This window comes from Chroicocephalus ridibundus, chromosome 8, assembly GCF_963924245.1.
Source record: "Chroicocephalus ridibundus chromosome 8, bChrRid1.1, whole genome shotgun sequence".
NCBI classification, from domain to species: domain Eukaryota; kingdom Metazoa; phylum Chordata; class Aves; order Charadriiformes; family Laridae; genus Chroicocephalus; species Chroicocephalus ridibundus.
In genome coordinates this window covers 31,199,780-31,217,383 of record NC_086291.1, presented here as the reverse complement: position 1 = coordinate 31,217,383, position 17,604 = coordinate 31,199,780, and the positions used below count along the sequence as shown (strand labels likewise).

At 61.1% G+C, this 17,604-nt stretch overlaps 2 protein-coding genes across 2 annotated transcripts in view; both read left to right on the top strand.

The window, feature by feature from the left end:
• Nucleotides 1–3,281: 3,281 nt before the first annotated feature.
• CRIP1 (cysteine rich protein 1) lies at nucleotides 3,282–7,389 on the top strand. The gene is made up of 5 exons (XM_063343876.1): nucleotides 3,282–3,418; nucleotides 6,266–6,360; nucleotides 6,480–6,537; nucleotides 6,670–6,717; nucleotides 7,034–7,389. The coding sequence occupies exons 1-4, from the start codon at nucleotides 3,379–3,381 to the stop codon at nucleotides 6,708–6,710; spliced, it is 234 nt and encodes a 77-aa protein (XP_063199946.1). The 5' UTR covers nucleotides 3,282–3,378; the 3' UTR covers nucleotides 6,711–6,717; nucleotides 7,034–7,389.
• Nucleotides 7,390–16,459: 9,070 nt separating this feature from the next.
• TEDC1 (tubulin epsilon and delta complex 1) overlaps nucleotides 16,460–17,604 on the top strand; it is an 82,903-nt gene continuing 81,758 nt past the window's right edge. The window contains exon 1 of the mRNA XM_063345054.1: nucleotides 16,460–16,629. Within this exon, the coding sequence (XP_063201124.1) occupies nucleotides 16,477–16,629 (153 nt within the window). The 5' untranslated portion in view covers nucleotides 16,460–16,476. The remainder of the gene's footprint in view (nucleotides 16,630–17,604) is intronic.

The following is a 17,604-nucleotide window of genomic DNA, read 5'->3' as shown; positions in this document are numbered from 1 at the left end:
AGGAGGGGAGCCAGGAGCTGCCGCCCTGGCAGATGGGCTGCTTCGCTACGCGGAAATAGCTGTTTTTTTTTCTTGCTGTGTTAGCAAAACAAACCCAAATCGGCTTATGTTACCCGCCCTGCTAAAATGCCAGTGACTTTTCCAGTCATTGCTTGGATAATTACCAGGGGCCGAGTTGCTCGAGGAGGGTATTTGGGCAGGTGGCGTGTGCCCATGGCTCCGGTATGCCTGGGAGCTCTCGCCTGGAAAACCTGCTCCAAAAGCTTGGGAAACACTTGGAGGGGGGGCCTTTGGGGGCTGCGAGGACCTTGCACCAAATACACTGCAGATGGACCTGGGGAAGGCGGCGCTGGCTCTCGCCGGTGCTCACTCAGGGACCGGGGAGGGGACTCTGGCCATAACAACACCACCCAAACAAACAAACGGGACAGCCCAGGTTTTTCCGAGGGCTGTTGCTCCGTCATCATCGACGAGTGCTGACGCCTGATGCTCCGGGATGGAGCCTCACACACAGATTCCTATCAGAGGGCACAGACAGCCCAGGCGTGCTCTGCTGGAATAGGGTAAATTAGCCTGGAACAAGGTCTCCAGATAAGATAACGCTGTGGTTTGCTGAGGAGGCTGTTCTCCCATGGTGTTGGCCGGGTTGTATCCCTGGCAGGCTATGAACCTTGCTTTGAAGTGGTGCTTTGCTGGAGACACTGCCTCTGCCCCTCTCCTGTGGCTCTCTGCCCAGCGCCAGAGCTTGCCCGCGGCCCTGGGACACAGTGCCATGGGCAGTGTCCCACTGCAGAGGGACGAGCTGGCCGCTGCTCACCGCCACTCTGAAACATCTTGTGGACAGCCATGGTTTTGGCTGCCGGGGGGGGCTGTGGGTGTTAGAAGGGGTGGTGACTCCAAACATGGGGCTGCTGCAGCGTTTCCAGCCGGCTCTCTCCAGCACGGGCCGTCAAGGGCTCAGTTTATTGCCCCACTGTGGCGCGCTGATGGCTTTCACACACCGGCATTAGGAGTGTTTATGGACTCGCTCCCTGTAAAACTAGCAAAAGGCCGCATCCCACAGGCTCCTGAGGTGCTGCCGTGCTCTGGGAGCCCCTGCAGCCCTTCCTCCCTCCCTGCCAGGCTTCTTCACCGTGCTGCCGCGCGTGCCCACCCACCGATGGGATGAGAGCAGGGCGGTGGCGATGAGCAGGATGCACGCACAGCCCCGGCAGGGCGTAGAAACTGGGGCTACTGACCCATGGCAACCTTCTCCCCAATATTGTCTGGCCGTAATTCCCGGAGGTTTGCACAGCACACCACGTGTCGGCTCACCCCTTCGTGAAGCCGACTGGCAGTAGCCCAAGGCGTGAGCATCCCCGCAGCGGCTCTGGCCAGGCTGGACCAGGGGGGCTGGGGAGCCGAGGGGAGGGGGCGGCTGGGCTCTGCTTCAGCTGGGTCGGTCGTCGTGCGGTGCCATGTGGGGTCACGGGCTGCCCTGGCTGGGCCGGGAGCATTCCTGCCGCAGGCTGAGTGGTCCGCAGGGACCGGCCGCAGGGCTGGGCCAGCCGGAGGAGACTTGCGAGAGGCCAGTTCTCAGCTGCCCGCCGGCACAAAACCTGCCTTAAAAGGGAGCGCAGCGAAAGCCTGGCTGTCCTAGCCGGGCAGGGGCCTCAAAGCAGCCTGGCACCGTGTGGGAGGGGGAGCAGGGCCACCGGAGAGGGGACAGGACATGCCCTGTCCCCCATATTTCATCAGGGTGCCAGCAGTGCCCTGCATGGTGCAGGGAGGGGGTCCAGGCCTGGGCGCCCATGGGGTGCTGCGGCTCGGTGCTGGGGGGGACGTGGTGTGGCTGGAATACAGTGCGTACATGTGCGTGGTGCCTCAGGGTGGGAAGGACGGGGAGGAAGCAGGGCGGAGGCAGCTGCCCTTGCAGGACACCCCTCTCCTCCCACGCTGTGAGACACTGTCTCGGCGTGACCCACGCCTCAGCCGGTGGCGGGCTTCCCAGCGATGTCTCCCTGCCACGCTGCTGGACGCCCTACCGAGCCCAGCGGTGTGCCGGAGGGGGTCCCCAGCCTGCGGTGGGGCTGCCGGCAGGTGGGGGTGACACTGGGATGAAGGGCGCAGCGGGGGAGCATCAGCGAGACGCAGGCTCCCGCTGGGAAGGGAAACTGGAGCCAATCTGAGTCATAAAGCAATCCCAGTTGAACCATGAACTGCGCCTCCGGGCACAGCTTGCCACCTCTCCTGCACCCATGGGTGAGCTGTTTGTGCCCTGCGTTTCGGGAGGCAGACGCTAGGCGTCTTGGTGCTGGGTTTCACAAGCCCTCGTGACCTTTGCAGCGCAGCAACGCGCCCTGGGGAGGATTGTTTCATACAAAACAGACCTTTTCGTTTCCTTCTCAGCCAAGCACAAAGGAACAGCGAGTCCTTGCTCCTAATAAAATGACAACAGTCAGCGACGTGGATGGGCTGGCTCTTTGGGGTGAGCGGAGCCACGTCCCACACCCACACCATTCCAGAGGTCCTGCAAGAGCGGGGTTACAGCCTTGCGGCTCCCCCCTGCTTCACCTCGTACCCCACACTTCCCCATGGGCAGGAGACACTGCCCGAGGGGCGACTTCCACACTCCCTTGGGAGACAGGGATTTGTGCTCGGAGGGGGTGAGCCCTGGTGGTCAGCGCCCCATAAATCTTCATCTGGGGGTGCAGTTAATCGGCAGATGCCAGTCACACCTCTAGCCCCGCTCACAGCAGGGGTCTCGGCCACCCGCACAGTACAAGCGTGGGCAGCGGGTCGGGGTGCAGGGGGCCAGGGCTGCAGAGAGTGGGGTGCAGGGGGTGTGGGGTGTAAGGGTGCAAAGGGCACGGGGGGTGCAGGTGGAGGGATTGTGGGGGTCAGGATGGAAGGGGGTGCGGGATGGAAGAGGGTCAGGACGGAAGGGGTCCAGGATGAAAGGGGATCAGGATGGAAGAGGGTGCAGGGTGGAAGGGGTGCAGGAAGGAAGGGGGTCAGGACAGAAGGGGTGCAGGGTGGAAGGGGTCCAGGTTGAAAGGGGGTCAGGATGGAAGAGTTGTGGGACAGAAGGGGGTCAGGACAGAAGGGGGTCAGGATGGAAGGGGTGCAGAATAGAAGGGGGTCAGGATGAAAGTGGTGTAGGGTGGAAGGGGGTGCGGGATGGAAGGTGTGCGGGATGGAAGGGGTGCGGGGTCCCTGGGAGCCCTTGCAGGGCTGTGCCCCGGGGCGGCTGCCTCCAACTGCGGGCGGGGCCGCACATCTGGGCGGGGCCGCACATCTGGGCGGGGCGGGCGAGCAGTGACTCCGGCGGGGCCGGCGCCGAGCATCCCACAGCCGGAGCCAGCGGCCAGCCGAGCTGAGCCCAGCCCAGCCGCCAGCATGCCCAAGTGCCCCCGCTGCCAGAAGGAGGTCTACTTCGGTAAGGGCTTCCCGTCCCGTCCCCCCCCCGGGACCGCTGGGCTGCTTAAGCCGGGGTGCCCCGATGCCGCACTCTGCCGGGATTGGGGTCCCCGGCGCACCCTGGTGCTTACAGGTGCCTGTGCACCCCCCAGCGCTGCGGGTTCCTGGGTGCCCCGATGTTGTGCGCCCCAGCGCTGCGAATTCTTGGGGTGCCCCGAAATTCGCGCGCCCCAGCGCTGCGAATTCTTGGGGTGCCCCGAAATTCGCGCGCCCCTGCGCCGTGGGTGCCCCGGGTGGCCATCCCTGTGAATCCAGCCGAGGAGGAGGTGCCCGGCTGCACAGTGTGGGGTGCGGTGGGTACCCCCAGCCTGCAGACGGGGCCACGGCATGGGGCGGGAGCTCAGCCCTGGTTCCTTCCCACAGCATCACCCACAGCCCCCTGTCACTTTGGAGCCCAAAGGCCCAGCCAGTGCAGCTTGCTGCTCTGAAACCCTGGGTGGGCAAGCAAGCACCTTCCCGAGGGCAAATCCTGCCCTCGGGCATGTTGCTGGGTCAGTGGGTTGCCCACATGTTGTCCTGCGTGACTTAGCAGAGTAAGATGACAGCCCTGGGGTGTTATTTTCAAACCGCCATTGCAGGCTGGCCATGAGCTGCCTTGGGCTGCTTTCTGCTGCTGTGCTTCAGGCAGGTGTCCCTACCCGAAGCTCCAGGTTCCTGCACCTTCTGGTGCCATGGTTCTGCTGTCCTGCCCAGTGATATCTGAGGGGGTCTGAGCCTCTTGCCCTGCCGGCAGCAGGAACAGGCAGGCTCCGGCTGCCAGACCTCCCCGCTTCCCCGGTTTAGCTGCACTGGAAGGGGTTTGCTGGGAGCAGCTTGTACGCACTCCCTGCTTTTTAATTTACTAGAGATGAGGGAGCTGGAACCCGAGTACCGTTGGTGACTTCTGCTCTCTCTGCCTTATTTCCGCTCCGTTTGTGTGCCCGCCCCAGCTTCTGCTTCTGCTCTGCCAAAGAAATGGGGGGCTCGAGCACAGGGGCTGCTCTCCCTGCCAAAGCACCGTGTCCCTTAATGATGCCCACCCTGGGGGGTGTGTGCGGGGGCTGGGGGGGTGCTGCCTTGGAGGGCTGCTGGGGATGTGGCTCCTGTGGCTGGGGAACATCTCTCGCTGCCTGCAGCCAGGCTTTGAGGTGTGTTTTTTTGGCACAATACAGTTTGTGGCTCCCTCCTGCAACAAAGAATCCTGGGGCACCTCATTTACCCACGTGGCTCAATACCAGGAGCTACCAAGGCGCTGGTGTCAGTGTCTGCTTTTCCCATGTCCCTGCAGATCTGCTTTGATCCCAGCCGGGGTGAGCTGGCTTTGCCGTGCCTACAGGTGCAGCCGTGGCAGCGCGGGGACGGGGCCATTTGACCAAGGAGGGGTTTGGCCCCAGCCCTTATCAGGCGGCTCTTACGAAACCATCTCTGTTGATGCAGAGGCCAAGGAGGGTTCCAAAGTGGGTGGAGGACCAAGCTCACTGCCTGATTTTTGTGCTTGGAGATAAGGAATGCTGGCAGAGAGGCAGAGCAAGCACCCCGGGACTCTCAGAGCCTGGTGGTCCTACTCACGCGTTCCTCGGGCTGTTTTTGGCCAAATCGCATTTGTAGAGAGCAGGCGTGAGGAGGAGATGACGCCGAGAGGACTTGGGATGGGGTCTGCAGGGTGACCACCAGCTTTCCAGGGGAATCTCGCCCGGGTGGCGGAGAGCCGGAGGGAGCCCTGCTGCAGCGAGCCTTGGCGGCGCTCCTGCCTGAGTGCTGGGGCAAACACTTGGGCGAGAGGTGGGGAGGCTGAGCTCCTTCCAGAAACCCTGGGATGGGAGGGCCCCACCATGGGCTAGGCGCGGGTTCCTGGGACTGCCCGGGGGGGAGGACTCTGCGGCCCCCGCCGGGCTGCGGGCACAGGAGGCTCTTTGTGGCGCTGGGAGATGGCAGCGGGGCTGCCTCGTGACATTTGGGCGCTGCCCCCGCTCCCACCTCTGCAGTCGCCTTGCATAAGCTGTTGTGGACGTATTTGGACTCCAAAAAAGAGGTGCTTCAGGCTGCCGAGGGCCCGCCCCCGGGCCATGTTCTCGGTCCCATTGCTTGACCTCCTTTTGCAGGCATGGGGACAGTGCTCGGACAGGGTTCCTGTGGAAAGCTCTGCTTTATCACTTAATAAATCCCCAGGAGTGCAGCTGCCAATATGAAGAGCTCATGCATGCGTCTGCAGAAAATACCCTCCTCCCCCGCTGTGCCGCAATTAAAAGCCACCCTGTTCTCCATAAACATGTCACGGCCCCAGCAAACAGCACGTTGCCCCTCCGCGGCCGCCTGAACCCCAGCCAAGCTCCAGCTCCGCTCTGGTTTGCCACAGTGTGTGCAAAATCAGAGCCTTGGCCAGACCGCCGGTGTCTGGAGGGGACTGGTTTGTGTTGGGGCAGAGCATGGCGATGGCTTTGCCTCCCCCAGTCCTTGCCAGCATCCCCCCTTCACCCCTGCAAAAAAAGATTGCTTGGGCTCCAGCGGGCTGGAGAGAGGTTCATCCCCTTGCAGGCTGGTGTTGGAAGGGGAGAGGTTGCCAAATCTTTGGAAGATGGGTAGAAGTTGGTCCATCCGCATGGATGTGGTGGTGTGCAGATCCAGGTACCTGGGTATGTGCATGGTGATGTGTGTGCACAGTGAGCACTTGGGTTTGAAACACATCGCCCGCTGTCCCGGACAAATAGACTTCAGAAAATGCCCCAAAATGTCCTCCCTAGGGTTGGCGGCAGGGAGGCCGACCTGCCAAAACCGACCTGTTGTGCCCGTTCAGTGCCTCAACTAACCCAGCTCCTTTCCGTGGCAGCCGAGAAGGTGACTTCTCTGGGGAAGGACTGGCACCGGCCTTGCTTGAGATGCGAGAAGTGTAACAAGACCCTGACATCTGGAGGCCATGCAGAGGTGAGGTTTGCTGCCCGGGAGGTCCCTGTCCCCCCCCAGCTAGGGGCTGCAGGGGCGGTGGGGTGGGCAGAGGGCTGTCGGGGACGGTCGGGGCTGATGCTCTTTCCCTCTCCCTGCAGCACGATGGCAAGCCGTACTGCAACCACCCCTGCTATGCCGCCTTGTTCGGGCCCAAAGGTAGGGTTGCTGTGGCTGGGGCTGTGGGAGGGAGGGGAAGGGGGCTCGGGGTTCCCGTCTCTCGGCGGGGTGCACCCCTCTGTGCGCTCGCCGTCCCGCGGCGATGCTGACCCCGCTCTCTCCCGCTTCCAGGGTTCGGCCGGGGAGGAGCCGAGAGCCACACGTTCAAGTAACCCTCAGGTTGGTGCCTCCCCTCGGAGCTCCCCTTCTGCCTCTGGCTGCGCGAGCTGGCCGGGGGGCTGTGTGTCCCCCCCCAGGCAAGCGGGGAAGGCAGGCATTCCGCTGCACTGCGCCGGTGCTCGGGAGCAACCTGCTGGGTGCCAGCTCCTCCTCTCCGCCAGCCCCGTGCGACCGTCAGCTCTGGCAGCGGACGCCAAAGGCTTTTTGCTTTGTGGCCGGTCGGGAAAGACAGGGTGTGCCCCGGAGCACCGTTATCCCTGGGATGTCTCCGCTCCCAGCCTGACTTCATCTGCTCCTCTCTTCCATCCCTCTCCAGGTCTGATGGCCAGGGTTCCCAGCACAGCCCCCGAAGACAGCGCAAACGCACCCGCGACAGACATGCATTTTTGTTTTTCATTCACTCTGTACTAAACTAGCACCTTAAAAGCAATAAGTAACCGAGGCTGGGGCTGGTGTGGAAAGGGGGCTCCGCTCCAGATGGAGCACTGCCAGGTTGGGGGCGTTGGGACGCCCTGCCGGCGAGGAAATTTGGCCGGTATGGCTGAAGGCTGCCTGGAGAGGAGACCGCACCCTTCCAGCCAAAACCCAGCCCTGCTTTTGGCATCCAGCTGTCGTGGCTGGGCCCACAGTTGTATTCTCAGTCTTTAATAAACCCAGACCGAAAGATGCTTCCCCCATGTAGCGGTTGTGCTCTCTGTTAAGGGAGGGGGGTCCCGCGGGACTCGTTTACAAAGCACTTGCCACCTGCTTAAGGACCCCATGTGGCCTCTGTATGGAGCCCCACACTGTGTGGTGACTCCGTGGGCTTTCGCTCCTGGCGTGCATGGGGTCCTGCCAATGGTTGCCCAACCCAGGGGCTGCCCGAGCCACACAGGGCAAGAGCAGCCCCCGGGTGCTGTGGGCACCGGGGCTGAGCGTGCCCCAAGGGAAAGGGGTGGTGGGTATCGTGTTGGGGGCTTGTTCTTCCTGGGCTCGGGGGGAAGGTCCTACCCCACCCACGGCCCCGCTGGGTCTGTGTCATGACATTCGCAGGAGCTCAGAGCGGGGTGGCTCCTGCCATGAGCCACCTCGTTGCCTGTAACAGGGTTAGAGCAGAGGCACGCAGAGCTGCTGGGCAAGGGTCTGAGCCTGCTGACCCGCGGTCTCTCCAGCACTCACCAGCCTCCTGGCTCCATCCCGGCCCCTGGCAGTGCCTGCTGGAAAGCCATGCCCGTGGGCAACCCCCAGCTCTTTGCTCCAGCATCTGAGATGGCACTTTGCAGCCCTCGGCTGGGGCAAGGAGGTGGTTGACTGCCACATCAGGAAAACCCGGTGTTTGCTGCTTTCGCTCTCAGCAGCCCCACGGAAAGGCCACATGAGGCGGAGGTTACCGGCGAGGCCGAGCCAGCCTCCCTCGGTAAGAAAAGCGAAGGCGCAGCGTTACAAAGCGAGAGCTGGCTCGCAAGCGCTGTGCTCCTTCGTGTTTCAGCCTCTTTGCCCCGCTGCAAGAACAGAGCCGGCAGACGTAAAAGATGTCGGCTTGAGGGATGTTTCTAAAATGGTTTCTTAACCATGTCTTTCCCTAACCTGAACCACCACATTTACATACTCAGAGATACGTCATAACGCACTGGGGTATTTTTGTCTAGGGTTTACACATGCATTTCCTTAGAGACTGCTCTGCATCTAACTGTCACGCTGGCCTTCCCGGGACTTGGCCAAAACCCTCAGGGGTCAGGGGGACATGTCTAATGTCAAAGTCTTCGGTGTCAAAAGCAGCCCGACCTGATAAGCGCCTTAAAACGTCCCGTGTGCCCGCTGCCAAAAGGCTCAGCACCCACGAAGCCCACTTGAGTGGGACGAACTCGCCCAGCCGGCGCTGCCTGGCCTCCCACCCGCTCAGCACAACGCAGGCGGGTGTCTGTGGCAAAGGCAAACCCCGGCTACTGCTGTGCGGCCACCGCCGTGCCTCCCAGCTAGCCAGGGCTTGTAGGGCCCCCTGCCCTCCCGCTCCCACCGCTGCCCTCGCCAGCAGCCTCCCCGGGATACCAGCACCCGTGGTGCTGCTCTGATGGTGCCCAGCCCGCCCCCGGGGCACCGGGGACACGGCTCTCCTCCACGAACCCAGCTTCAAAGCAGACTAGTGATACCATCTCGGCAGCCTCCAGCGTGCCAGTGAGATGGCGTTTACCCTCAGCGTTAAAAATAACGGCAAACGCAAGCCTCATCACCCTCTGGGCTTGCATAAGTGTGTCCAGCTGTGAAAGGGACCTGTGAATTGGGCTCCCGGTCTTTCCCAACAGGGCCCTGCACCAGAACTTTTCAGGGGCGGCAAATTCCAGGTGCAAGGGGCCAGGCTAGAAGGGAGGAGCAGGGAACCAGTGAGAGGTACGGAAAAACAGGTTCTGCCTTCTGGCCATCCAGTCCTCCAGCTGAAAGCCCTTTCTGTGGGCAGTGGCTGCAGCTGGGGCAGGAGGCAGGGTGTTGCTGTTCACCATGTGCTTCGGTCCCTGCCACCGATTTGACACGTAGGTGTGGTGGCTGGGGACGGCTCTCCCTGCCCCAGGGTGCACGGAGGGATGTAGGAACTGTGCAAGGTCCAGGTGGCCTCAGGAAACCTGCAAAGAAGCTAAACCCGACCCTGCAGCTGCCCCGCTCTGCGCCGTGCCGGAGGGTCAAAACTGGAGGTCCCTCAAGCAAGTTCTGGGGACAAGCCCTTGGGTATCGATTTCCCCCCAAAAAACTCCTTCTGACTGGTGTATTCCTCTGCCTGCCCTGCAACAGGCACTCCCACTGAGATGGCGTTTAGCCCCAGGACTTGCTGTCAGGATACTCCCCTCCGAGTGCGGTGCTCGTACAAGTTGTGCTCTCTGCCTGTTCCGGCCTTGATGCCGCGAGGTTGGGCAGTTCAGGCACGGGACACATCTGCAAGGAGCCTTGGTCAAAGAAAATACATGACAAATCGATTTTTTTTTTTAAAAAAAACCCTCACTTTGCTCTTTGGAGAGGAAGCAGGAACAGCTGTATCACATTTGGGTAGGAGATCTGCACCCGAGCCAGGCGCTCCCCTCCGAGGTGCAGGGAGGCTCGGCAGCGGCTGGCGTGCCGGGGAGGTGGGCTGTCAGCAAACAGTATTTTCTCCCTTGAACAGTAAATCTCCGCGGCCTGGAGCATGAGCTGCACAGACAGGCAGCAGCGTGGCTTCCAGCGCAAGCTCATCTGCCATGGTCTCGGCTCTGAGTCCCAGTGGGAGCTGGGAACGGGCACAGACGGTCCCTCCCCTCCCAGCGCAGCGATGTCCTGGCTTTGCTGCTCCTGCAACAGGGAAGCTGGTGAGAGCAGGATGCTCAGGGCAAATCCCAGCCTTTTTGGGGAGAAGATGAGGGATGCCGACTTGATGTGCCCTACTGGGTAGTCTTGCAGCAGGGAGGAGAGCCTTGGGGGGTGGCTGGCAGCCCCCACGTCCCTCCTGGTCACCAGCCAGCAGCCACAGGGCTATCGCTGCCATTGCAGGTGGGGTCAGGGCATGGCCCCAGCCCCAAGGTGCCCATCCGGGAAAGCAAAAGGTGCTGGGTGATGTCCATCATGGTGATGCCCAGCACGAAGGTCCCCAGCTTTGACAACCTGAAACACCAGCATTGCTGATCCCGGGGGAAAGGGCTGTGCTTCCTCTGCCATTATTTCGGAAGCTTGGGCTGAGATCAGTGAAGTTTGCGGATTGCAGGGTGATAGTTGCTATAAACACTTCATCACTGTGACAAAAAAAAAACCCAACACAAACAACATCACCCGTTCCTCCGGCAGCTGGGTGCGGGCGAGCCCAGCGCCCTGGGGAGGGAAGCAGAAGAGGTTTTGGCAAAGGACAGGAAACAGGACGGGTTCAGAAACTAAACTGCTGCTGTTCCCCGCCCCAGCTCTGCGGCTTTCTGTACAGAAGAAAAAAGGAGAGGGGGGCAGAAAGGGGGCCGGGGGGGGGTCCTTCAAGCTGATCTGCGAGAGGCGTTGGTGTTGCTTCAGCCCCCAGTGAAGGCAGATTGCAGGAGGGGCGGGTGTGGGTCGCCTCGCCCCGCATCTTCCTCCCATCGCAGATGGGGCAGACCTTAATCCGAAGCAGGGGACAGATGCGTCCCTGAGCCCGCAGCTGGTGAGGGGACGGCTTACTGGAAGCCTTACAGAAGTTGCTGCCCTCAGCATCGCTGCCTAGGGCTGTCCTAGCAGCCGCCGCAGCCCAGGGACAAGGCTGTGTCCTGCCAGCATCGCCGCGGGAGCCATCTGTGGCTCACATCTGGGCTAACACGTGCTGGGGAGCCAGGGGGGAGGGTCTGGTTCAACGCTGTCTCACTGATCTGCTGGTGGGGCCACTGACCCTCCCCTGCCAGCACTGATGGGGACACTGATGTGACACCTTTCGCACTTCCCTTGTGGTGATTTTGCGTCTCACCGGTGCAGACTCCGGTGCCTTGGGGCCATGGCAGCCCTTGTGGCATGGCAGGGGGGGTGTCAGTGGTTTGTTTCCCTGATGGTGTGTTTCTGCAAACAAAGCTGTGTCCCCCTCAGGGACGGGCAGGGCTGGGGGAGCGTGGCACGGGGGCTGCGGCTGCAGGGGCTTCCTGCTCTTTTTGCTGTGCGGGGCTCATGGGGTAACTGGGTGGTACCCAGCTCCCCACTCTTTTGGGTACTTTTAAGCCTGATTTGTGTGAAACTCACAGAGTTCTGCTATCTTCTAGCTCGAGAAAGTGTCTGCCCGTCTCCTAACACCTCAGAAATCTGCATTCTTATCCGGGCAATGGCGAGAGGGGGCCGTGCAGCCGAGGTCGGGCAGCAGGAGCTCTGCAAGCTCGCGCGGGGAGCGGGGACTTCCCAGCCCAGCCCTGCAAAGCAGCAGGTTGGGGAAGCCCCGTGCCGCCAGCGGAAACAGCTTTGCAGAGGTGGCAAAGAGGGGGTCAAACCTCATTCCTGATGGGGAACAACATCCCCAAGCAAGTAGTGAAGCAGCTGAAGGTGCTGAAGGCAGAGGAGCTGTGGGTAAAAGGGAGGTGACCAGAGGCATAACGAGAAGCAGATGAGACCATGAATCATGGTACCGGAGACTGAGGTCTAGCCAGGGAGCAAGGAGAGGAGGGGGTGGGCTGCTCCATCATCACTGCTGCTGCCAATCCAGTGTTGGAGAGGAGCTGGGGACGTTTGCCAGGCTGGCTTTTCCCCAGCAAGGAGCCTGAGAAGAAACGTTGGCATGCAAGTGCTAGAGATGGATTTTACTTCTCTTGTGTTATTTTCAAGGAAACAGGGAGAGTTTCCAAGGGGGAAGATCTTCCCACTGAAGCCTCTGTCTTTCTTCAGTGAGTCTTGGGTTAAAGGCCCAGGGGATAAGAGAGCAGGTGGAGTTTCCCTCCGTGCAGAGGAATGTCAACTTGGCTATTTAAGAAAAAAGGAAAGGGTGAAAGTCCCGAGAATGGAGAATTGTATGATGCCAGATCTTTTTTTCTAATCTTTTGCTTGTCATACTGAAAGTGCAGATGCTGTTTCAGAGGCCCCGAAACACCAACGCCTCTCTTAAGCATCCAACTGCTGGGACCTGACCTTGAATTTTGGCGCTGCAGCCCCCCCCCAGGCCTATTACAGACTTAATTGACTGTGTCCAGGAAAACCTGCACTAGGGTATTTGTGTAGCCGTTATGGTCCCTCTCGGTGATCCAGTGACCTTCGTGATGTGACTTAGTGTGCCAAAGGTGTGCTGGCCATCCCAGCAATACCAGCACCCCTGCGAGGGTGGTGCCAGGAGGCAGCTCATTGCTTTTCATCAAGGAGATGCCTATTTGCGACCTGACGTGGCTGCTCTGAGCGTGGGGACGGCTGAGCTCCATCAGCAGAGATCCCAGGGTGGCGGGTGAGGAAGGCACCATCCTCTCTCCAGCCAAGGAGGTCTTCTCGGCTGGCGGAGACACGAGCCCACAATGGGTCATCAGCAGCAGATGCTGGGGCTGCTCTGTGCCCGGTGGGAGCTGTGATCCCAGACCCTTCTCCAGGCAGTGTGGGGCTGAGCATCGCTGCCCCACATTTGCCTGTGTTCACTCCTCCGCTCCTTCCTGACAGCATGACATTCTGTACAGACAGAGGTACAGACTGTACCTTTGCCCACTTGGATTAACCCGGCATCCCAGCGAGGGGGGAGCGCGTGTGTATAATAGAGCCGGCAGAGCATTGGGAAGGAGCTGGAAATGTTTGCGATAGGAAGCGGTGCATCCAGCCTTGTCTGCTCAGGGTGTGGAGTGCTACGGCCACCCAAAGCCTCCCTCCACGGGCAAGGGCAGCAGCTGCTCTCTGCTCCGATGGCTGCTCCAATGGCTGCTGCTGGAGAGAAAAGAGGAAGGGAGAGGAGAGGAGAGGAGAGGAGAGGAGAGGAGAGGAGAGGAGAGGAGAGGAGAGGAGAGGAGAGGAGAGGAGAGGAGAGGAGAGGAGAGGAGAGGAGAGGAGAGGAGAGGAGAGGAGAGAAGCCGAGCTCCGGCGGCCCTGAGCTGGTGGCAGAGCGTGGGAAGCACCGATGCACAGCCTGGGGGCCCAGCCGGGAGGCAGGCTGGCTCCTGCCTATGCCTTCACGGGGATAAAAGCATTAAAAGAAATAAATAAAATAACAAAAATAAAGAGCAAAGGAGTTGTTTCCCCAGGAGGAGAGCTCACACCTTCCCCTTGGCAGGGTTGTGCCGAGGTGACACCAGGAAGCCGTGCTGCTGCCGGAGCGAGCAGAGATTGCCGTTATTGCATACAATCTGCATGAGGCAATGGGATGCGGCCGTCAGCTCTGGCAACGGCTGCAAACAGCGGGGCCGCCTGTGGCGGCGGGTTGCCATGGCACGGGTGCAAACACGCGCCCTCGGCCCTGGCTGAATCACCCGGGGCGGAAATGACCCCAAGTGACACATCGCGCCGACAACGGCTGGCTGCGTGGCTGTGCGGCATCAGGCGAGCGCGGGGAGCCGACAGAGGCCAAAGCCCAGTGACTTCTCCCCAGGAGGAGCATCCCTGGCCTCTCGGTACCTACCTGGACCTTCCCTTCCCTTTGTGGTCCCCATGGCTGCTCCCACTGCTGGGACAACCTGCAGCGTGCTCCTCCTGAAGGTGCCTCCATGGTGGAGCAGAGATGGGGGGCCCAGAGGAGCAGCTGGGCAGGTCAAGCTGATAAGCCATGTCCGTCCTGCTTCCCCCTGTCATACAGAGGACCCTGGAGGCTTCCACTGGGTTCCTGTGACCTCAAAGGTGCCCACGGTGACACCAGAGCGTGTGTCAGTCAGTCATTGCTCGTTGCATTGTCAGTCCCTGTGGGATCGGGGATCGGGACAAGGGAAGCGAGGGTGACCTGGATGCAGCAAGGGCTCTGCTCCCAGTGGGATGGCATTGCCATCCCTGCTGGGACAGGACGCCGGGTCCATCGCACTGTCACCTCCTTCATCTGTGCACAGCACAAGGTCTATCTCTACAGCAGGAAACCATCGCCTTCCCGTCGGCTTCTCCCACCCTGGGAAAACCGCCCAGGCAGCCGGCAGAGCAGATAAGCGGGGCCTCGCATGTCGGGACAGAGCCCCCGCCGTGCCGCGCCGGAGAGCCTGGGATTTGCCGCTTGGCGTCCCACTCTCCCATGGCCGGGTGCCAACCCTCCGCAGCGCCAGGCGTCTTGTGTCAGCTGCGCCCACGGGGCTGTGTGCCGGGGGAGCCACAGGACCGGGAGATGCCGGCCAAGAGGGTGACCAGCCCGGCTCCGGGGCGCCGTGGGGCTGGTCCAGCCAGCAGGATGGAGAGGTGTTGTAGGGGCTCTTGGCGTGCCGCGGTGTCCTGCATCCCAGCTGCTGCTCCCACATTGGGTGATGATGCTCGCTGGCCGGGGGACTGGTGCGTTGGCTGGGGCACAGGAGCCCAGAGGCAGGGGTGAAGGGCAGGACCACCCACTCGTGCGTGCACTGGGTGCTGCAGGAGAGCCCTTGTCTCGACGGCGGCAAAGCAGGCAGCTGCCCCAGGGAGAAAAGGCCTAGAGAGAGGAATGTGTGTAGGGACAGGGATGGCTTTGAGCAGGGTTTATGGAATGGTCAAGAAAACACAGGAAATTGGCTCCAGATGAAGGTCCTCCTGCCCGGAGACTGCAGCGGGGACGGGGAAATAGAGAAGCGATGTGTCATGGAGGGACCAGACAGCGCCCGATAGCAGCAAGGTACAGAAAGCCGAGAAGGATGCCAAAGACAGCAGAGGATTATCCAGGTCCGATAAGGCACTGAGCAATACAAAAGGACTTTATGGGCTGTTGGGAACCAAAGGCAAGGAACCGTATGGAGATGCCAAACCTGTTAGGAAGGCGAGCAAAGAACTGGATAGAGATCGCTGAGCTAGAGCTGGACAAGGGATAATGAAAATGCTTTCCAGACCATTAGGAAAGAAGGAGGATGTGAGACAACAGCTGCTAGAGAAGATATTTTAAAAATCCTTAAGCCTGGATAACTCACACCCAGGGGTCCTTTCAGGGACGGCTGGAGCAGCAGCCAGGATCTGCGGGACCGGGAGAGCATTAATGCTGTGCTCGGCGTCAGAAAGGGCCGCGCTCCCCGGCACCGGGGTGGGAGGCAGGAGGGGCCGGAGGGAACGAGGGCAAATGCAGTTCACGTTAGCAAGTGGGCTTTGCTGAAGGTTTTGTCAGCCCGACCAACGCGATTTCTCTCCTCGTTGTGAGCAGCCGCTTGGCTGCAAGAGGCCATTCCGTAGCCAGAAGGAATTTTACGTGGTTTTGTTTTTTCATGGTGTTCAGATGGCTGGGGAAAAAAAAAGGGAAAAGCATCATGCTAGATTCATCGCTAGCACGTTAAATGGGTTATGAAGTGGTTAATTGGCCAAGAAACCATCAATGGAGGTTTCGAGTGGGTCTTATGTGCAGACAGGGACAGCCCCATCTCAGGAGGATCCCTGCTGTGCTGGTTGGGGGGACCAGCATCCCTGGTGGTGCTCCCTCCCTACTGCCCGCAGCGGGAATCCACCTTGGGGCCAGGTTTTGGCCATGAAAACCCCAGCCGCGAGATGGGCTCTTCATCTCAGGGACTCAGGCTGCGTCCCAAACGGCAGAACCGTTCCTCCCCTCGCTGCCCCCTCCCAAAGGATGAATCCCTGGCATTGCATCAATTAAGAGCTTATACACCTGGGGACCCGGGCTGCCTGTGTCGCACGCCATGGCATGGAGAGGAAGGTGGGAAGCCTGGGATCGGAGCCGATCCCCTGCTGCCAAAACCCGCTCGGCCCAGAAACGTTTTCTTGGGCGGATGGCAGCAGAGCCACATTTTTGGAAAAGCCAGAGAGGGGTTTTGCAATAACTCTTTCAGCCAGGCAGGGTGGGGGAAGCTTGGTGGAGGAAGATTTTGGCCGGCCGGGAGCCGCGTGTGTGGCTCGGGGTGACCCTGCCTTGGCAGCCGCGGGTGGCAAGCGGTGACCTGCGCGCGTGCCGTCCCCCCGGGCACTCCCCATTCGGGTGACTTCCCAGGGGAGGCGAGCGGTGAGTTCTCTGCCCCAGGGCATGAGCAGAGGGGGTGTAAACACGGTGAACACCGTCGAGCCGGGAGAAGCCGCGGAGACGGCGGGGGGGGGGGGGCGCCCACGCGTGTCGCTCCCCCGGCGGGCGCCGTGCTCCCTCCCAGCCGCCAGGGGGCGCCGCAGCGGGCGGGGCTCAGCGGAAGTGCCCGCCCCTTCCCACCGCTTTGCGCATGCGCCCGCCGCGCGCCGGCAGAGGGCGGGAAGCGGGGGCGGCGCGGGATGAGGCGGCGGCAGCAGGAGCAGCAGCAGCAGGGTCAGCAGCCGGGTCGGGGGCTGTCGGCCGCCGTCGGTGCGCTGTGCCGGGCCCTGCCACCCCGCGCCCGACCCGCCCCCGACACCCTCCGCCGCGCCAGGTTCGACCGGCCGCAGGCGGTGAGCGCGCGCCGCCCCGGGGCGGCCTTCGCCGGCGGAGCCCGCTGTTGCCTAGCGGCCACCCCTCCACACACACACTTTCCGCGCCCTCCTGGGGGCACAGGGTGGGGGCAGCCAAGTGGGACTGGGCCCGGGGACAGGGATGGGGGCAGCCAAGTGGGACTAGGCCCGGGGACAGGGACAGCTGTGTGGGGCCGGGGCTCGGGTGGGGAGACCTTAGTGTGGGCCCCAGCCGGCACTGCGTTGTGCCACTCCTCAGACTCGCTGCTCTGGACAAGGCATTGTTTTCTGGTGGTTTTAACATCAAGCTTGGTATTTCACCGTGGTCGGCAGCACTTTCCTAGTGGCACCTGAGGTTTTCTTCCCTTTACTGTGCACCAGCATGGGTCTTTCTGTGTCAGGGCTTTACAGAGTGATGCTTGCAAGGCCTCCAGCTCACACACAGGGTGCTCCACTCGCTCGGTTAGCTGTTTTAAGCATTTTATGAGTGTTGACTGAAATTCCAACTGTAAGAATCGTTGTTTCAGTTTGTCAGCATGCTGTCCCTGTGTGGCCGAGAAATGATTTCCGGTTCCAACAACTCATTGTGTGCTGCCTCTTGTTTGTGAGTTTTTGATACGGTCACATCTTTTCAGCGTCTTCAAGTTCTTGTTTGACTATGGACGAGTTGTGCAAGAGGTGACCTGTGCCTTTGTCATTTAGGCAAGCTCAACATCTGCAAATCCATGGGCCCCGATGGGAAGCACCCATGAGTGCTGAGGGAGCTGGCAGATGTTATTGCGAAGCCACTCTCCATCATCTTTGAAAGGTCATGGAGAAAAGGAGAGGTGCCTGAGGACTGGAGGAAAGCCAGCGTAACTCCAGGCTTCAAAAAGGGCAAGAAGGAGGACCCAGGAAGGTACAGGCCAGTCAGCCTCGCCTCCATCCCTGGAAAGGTGATGGAACAGTTAATCTGGATGTCATCTTTAAGTATTC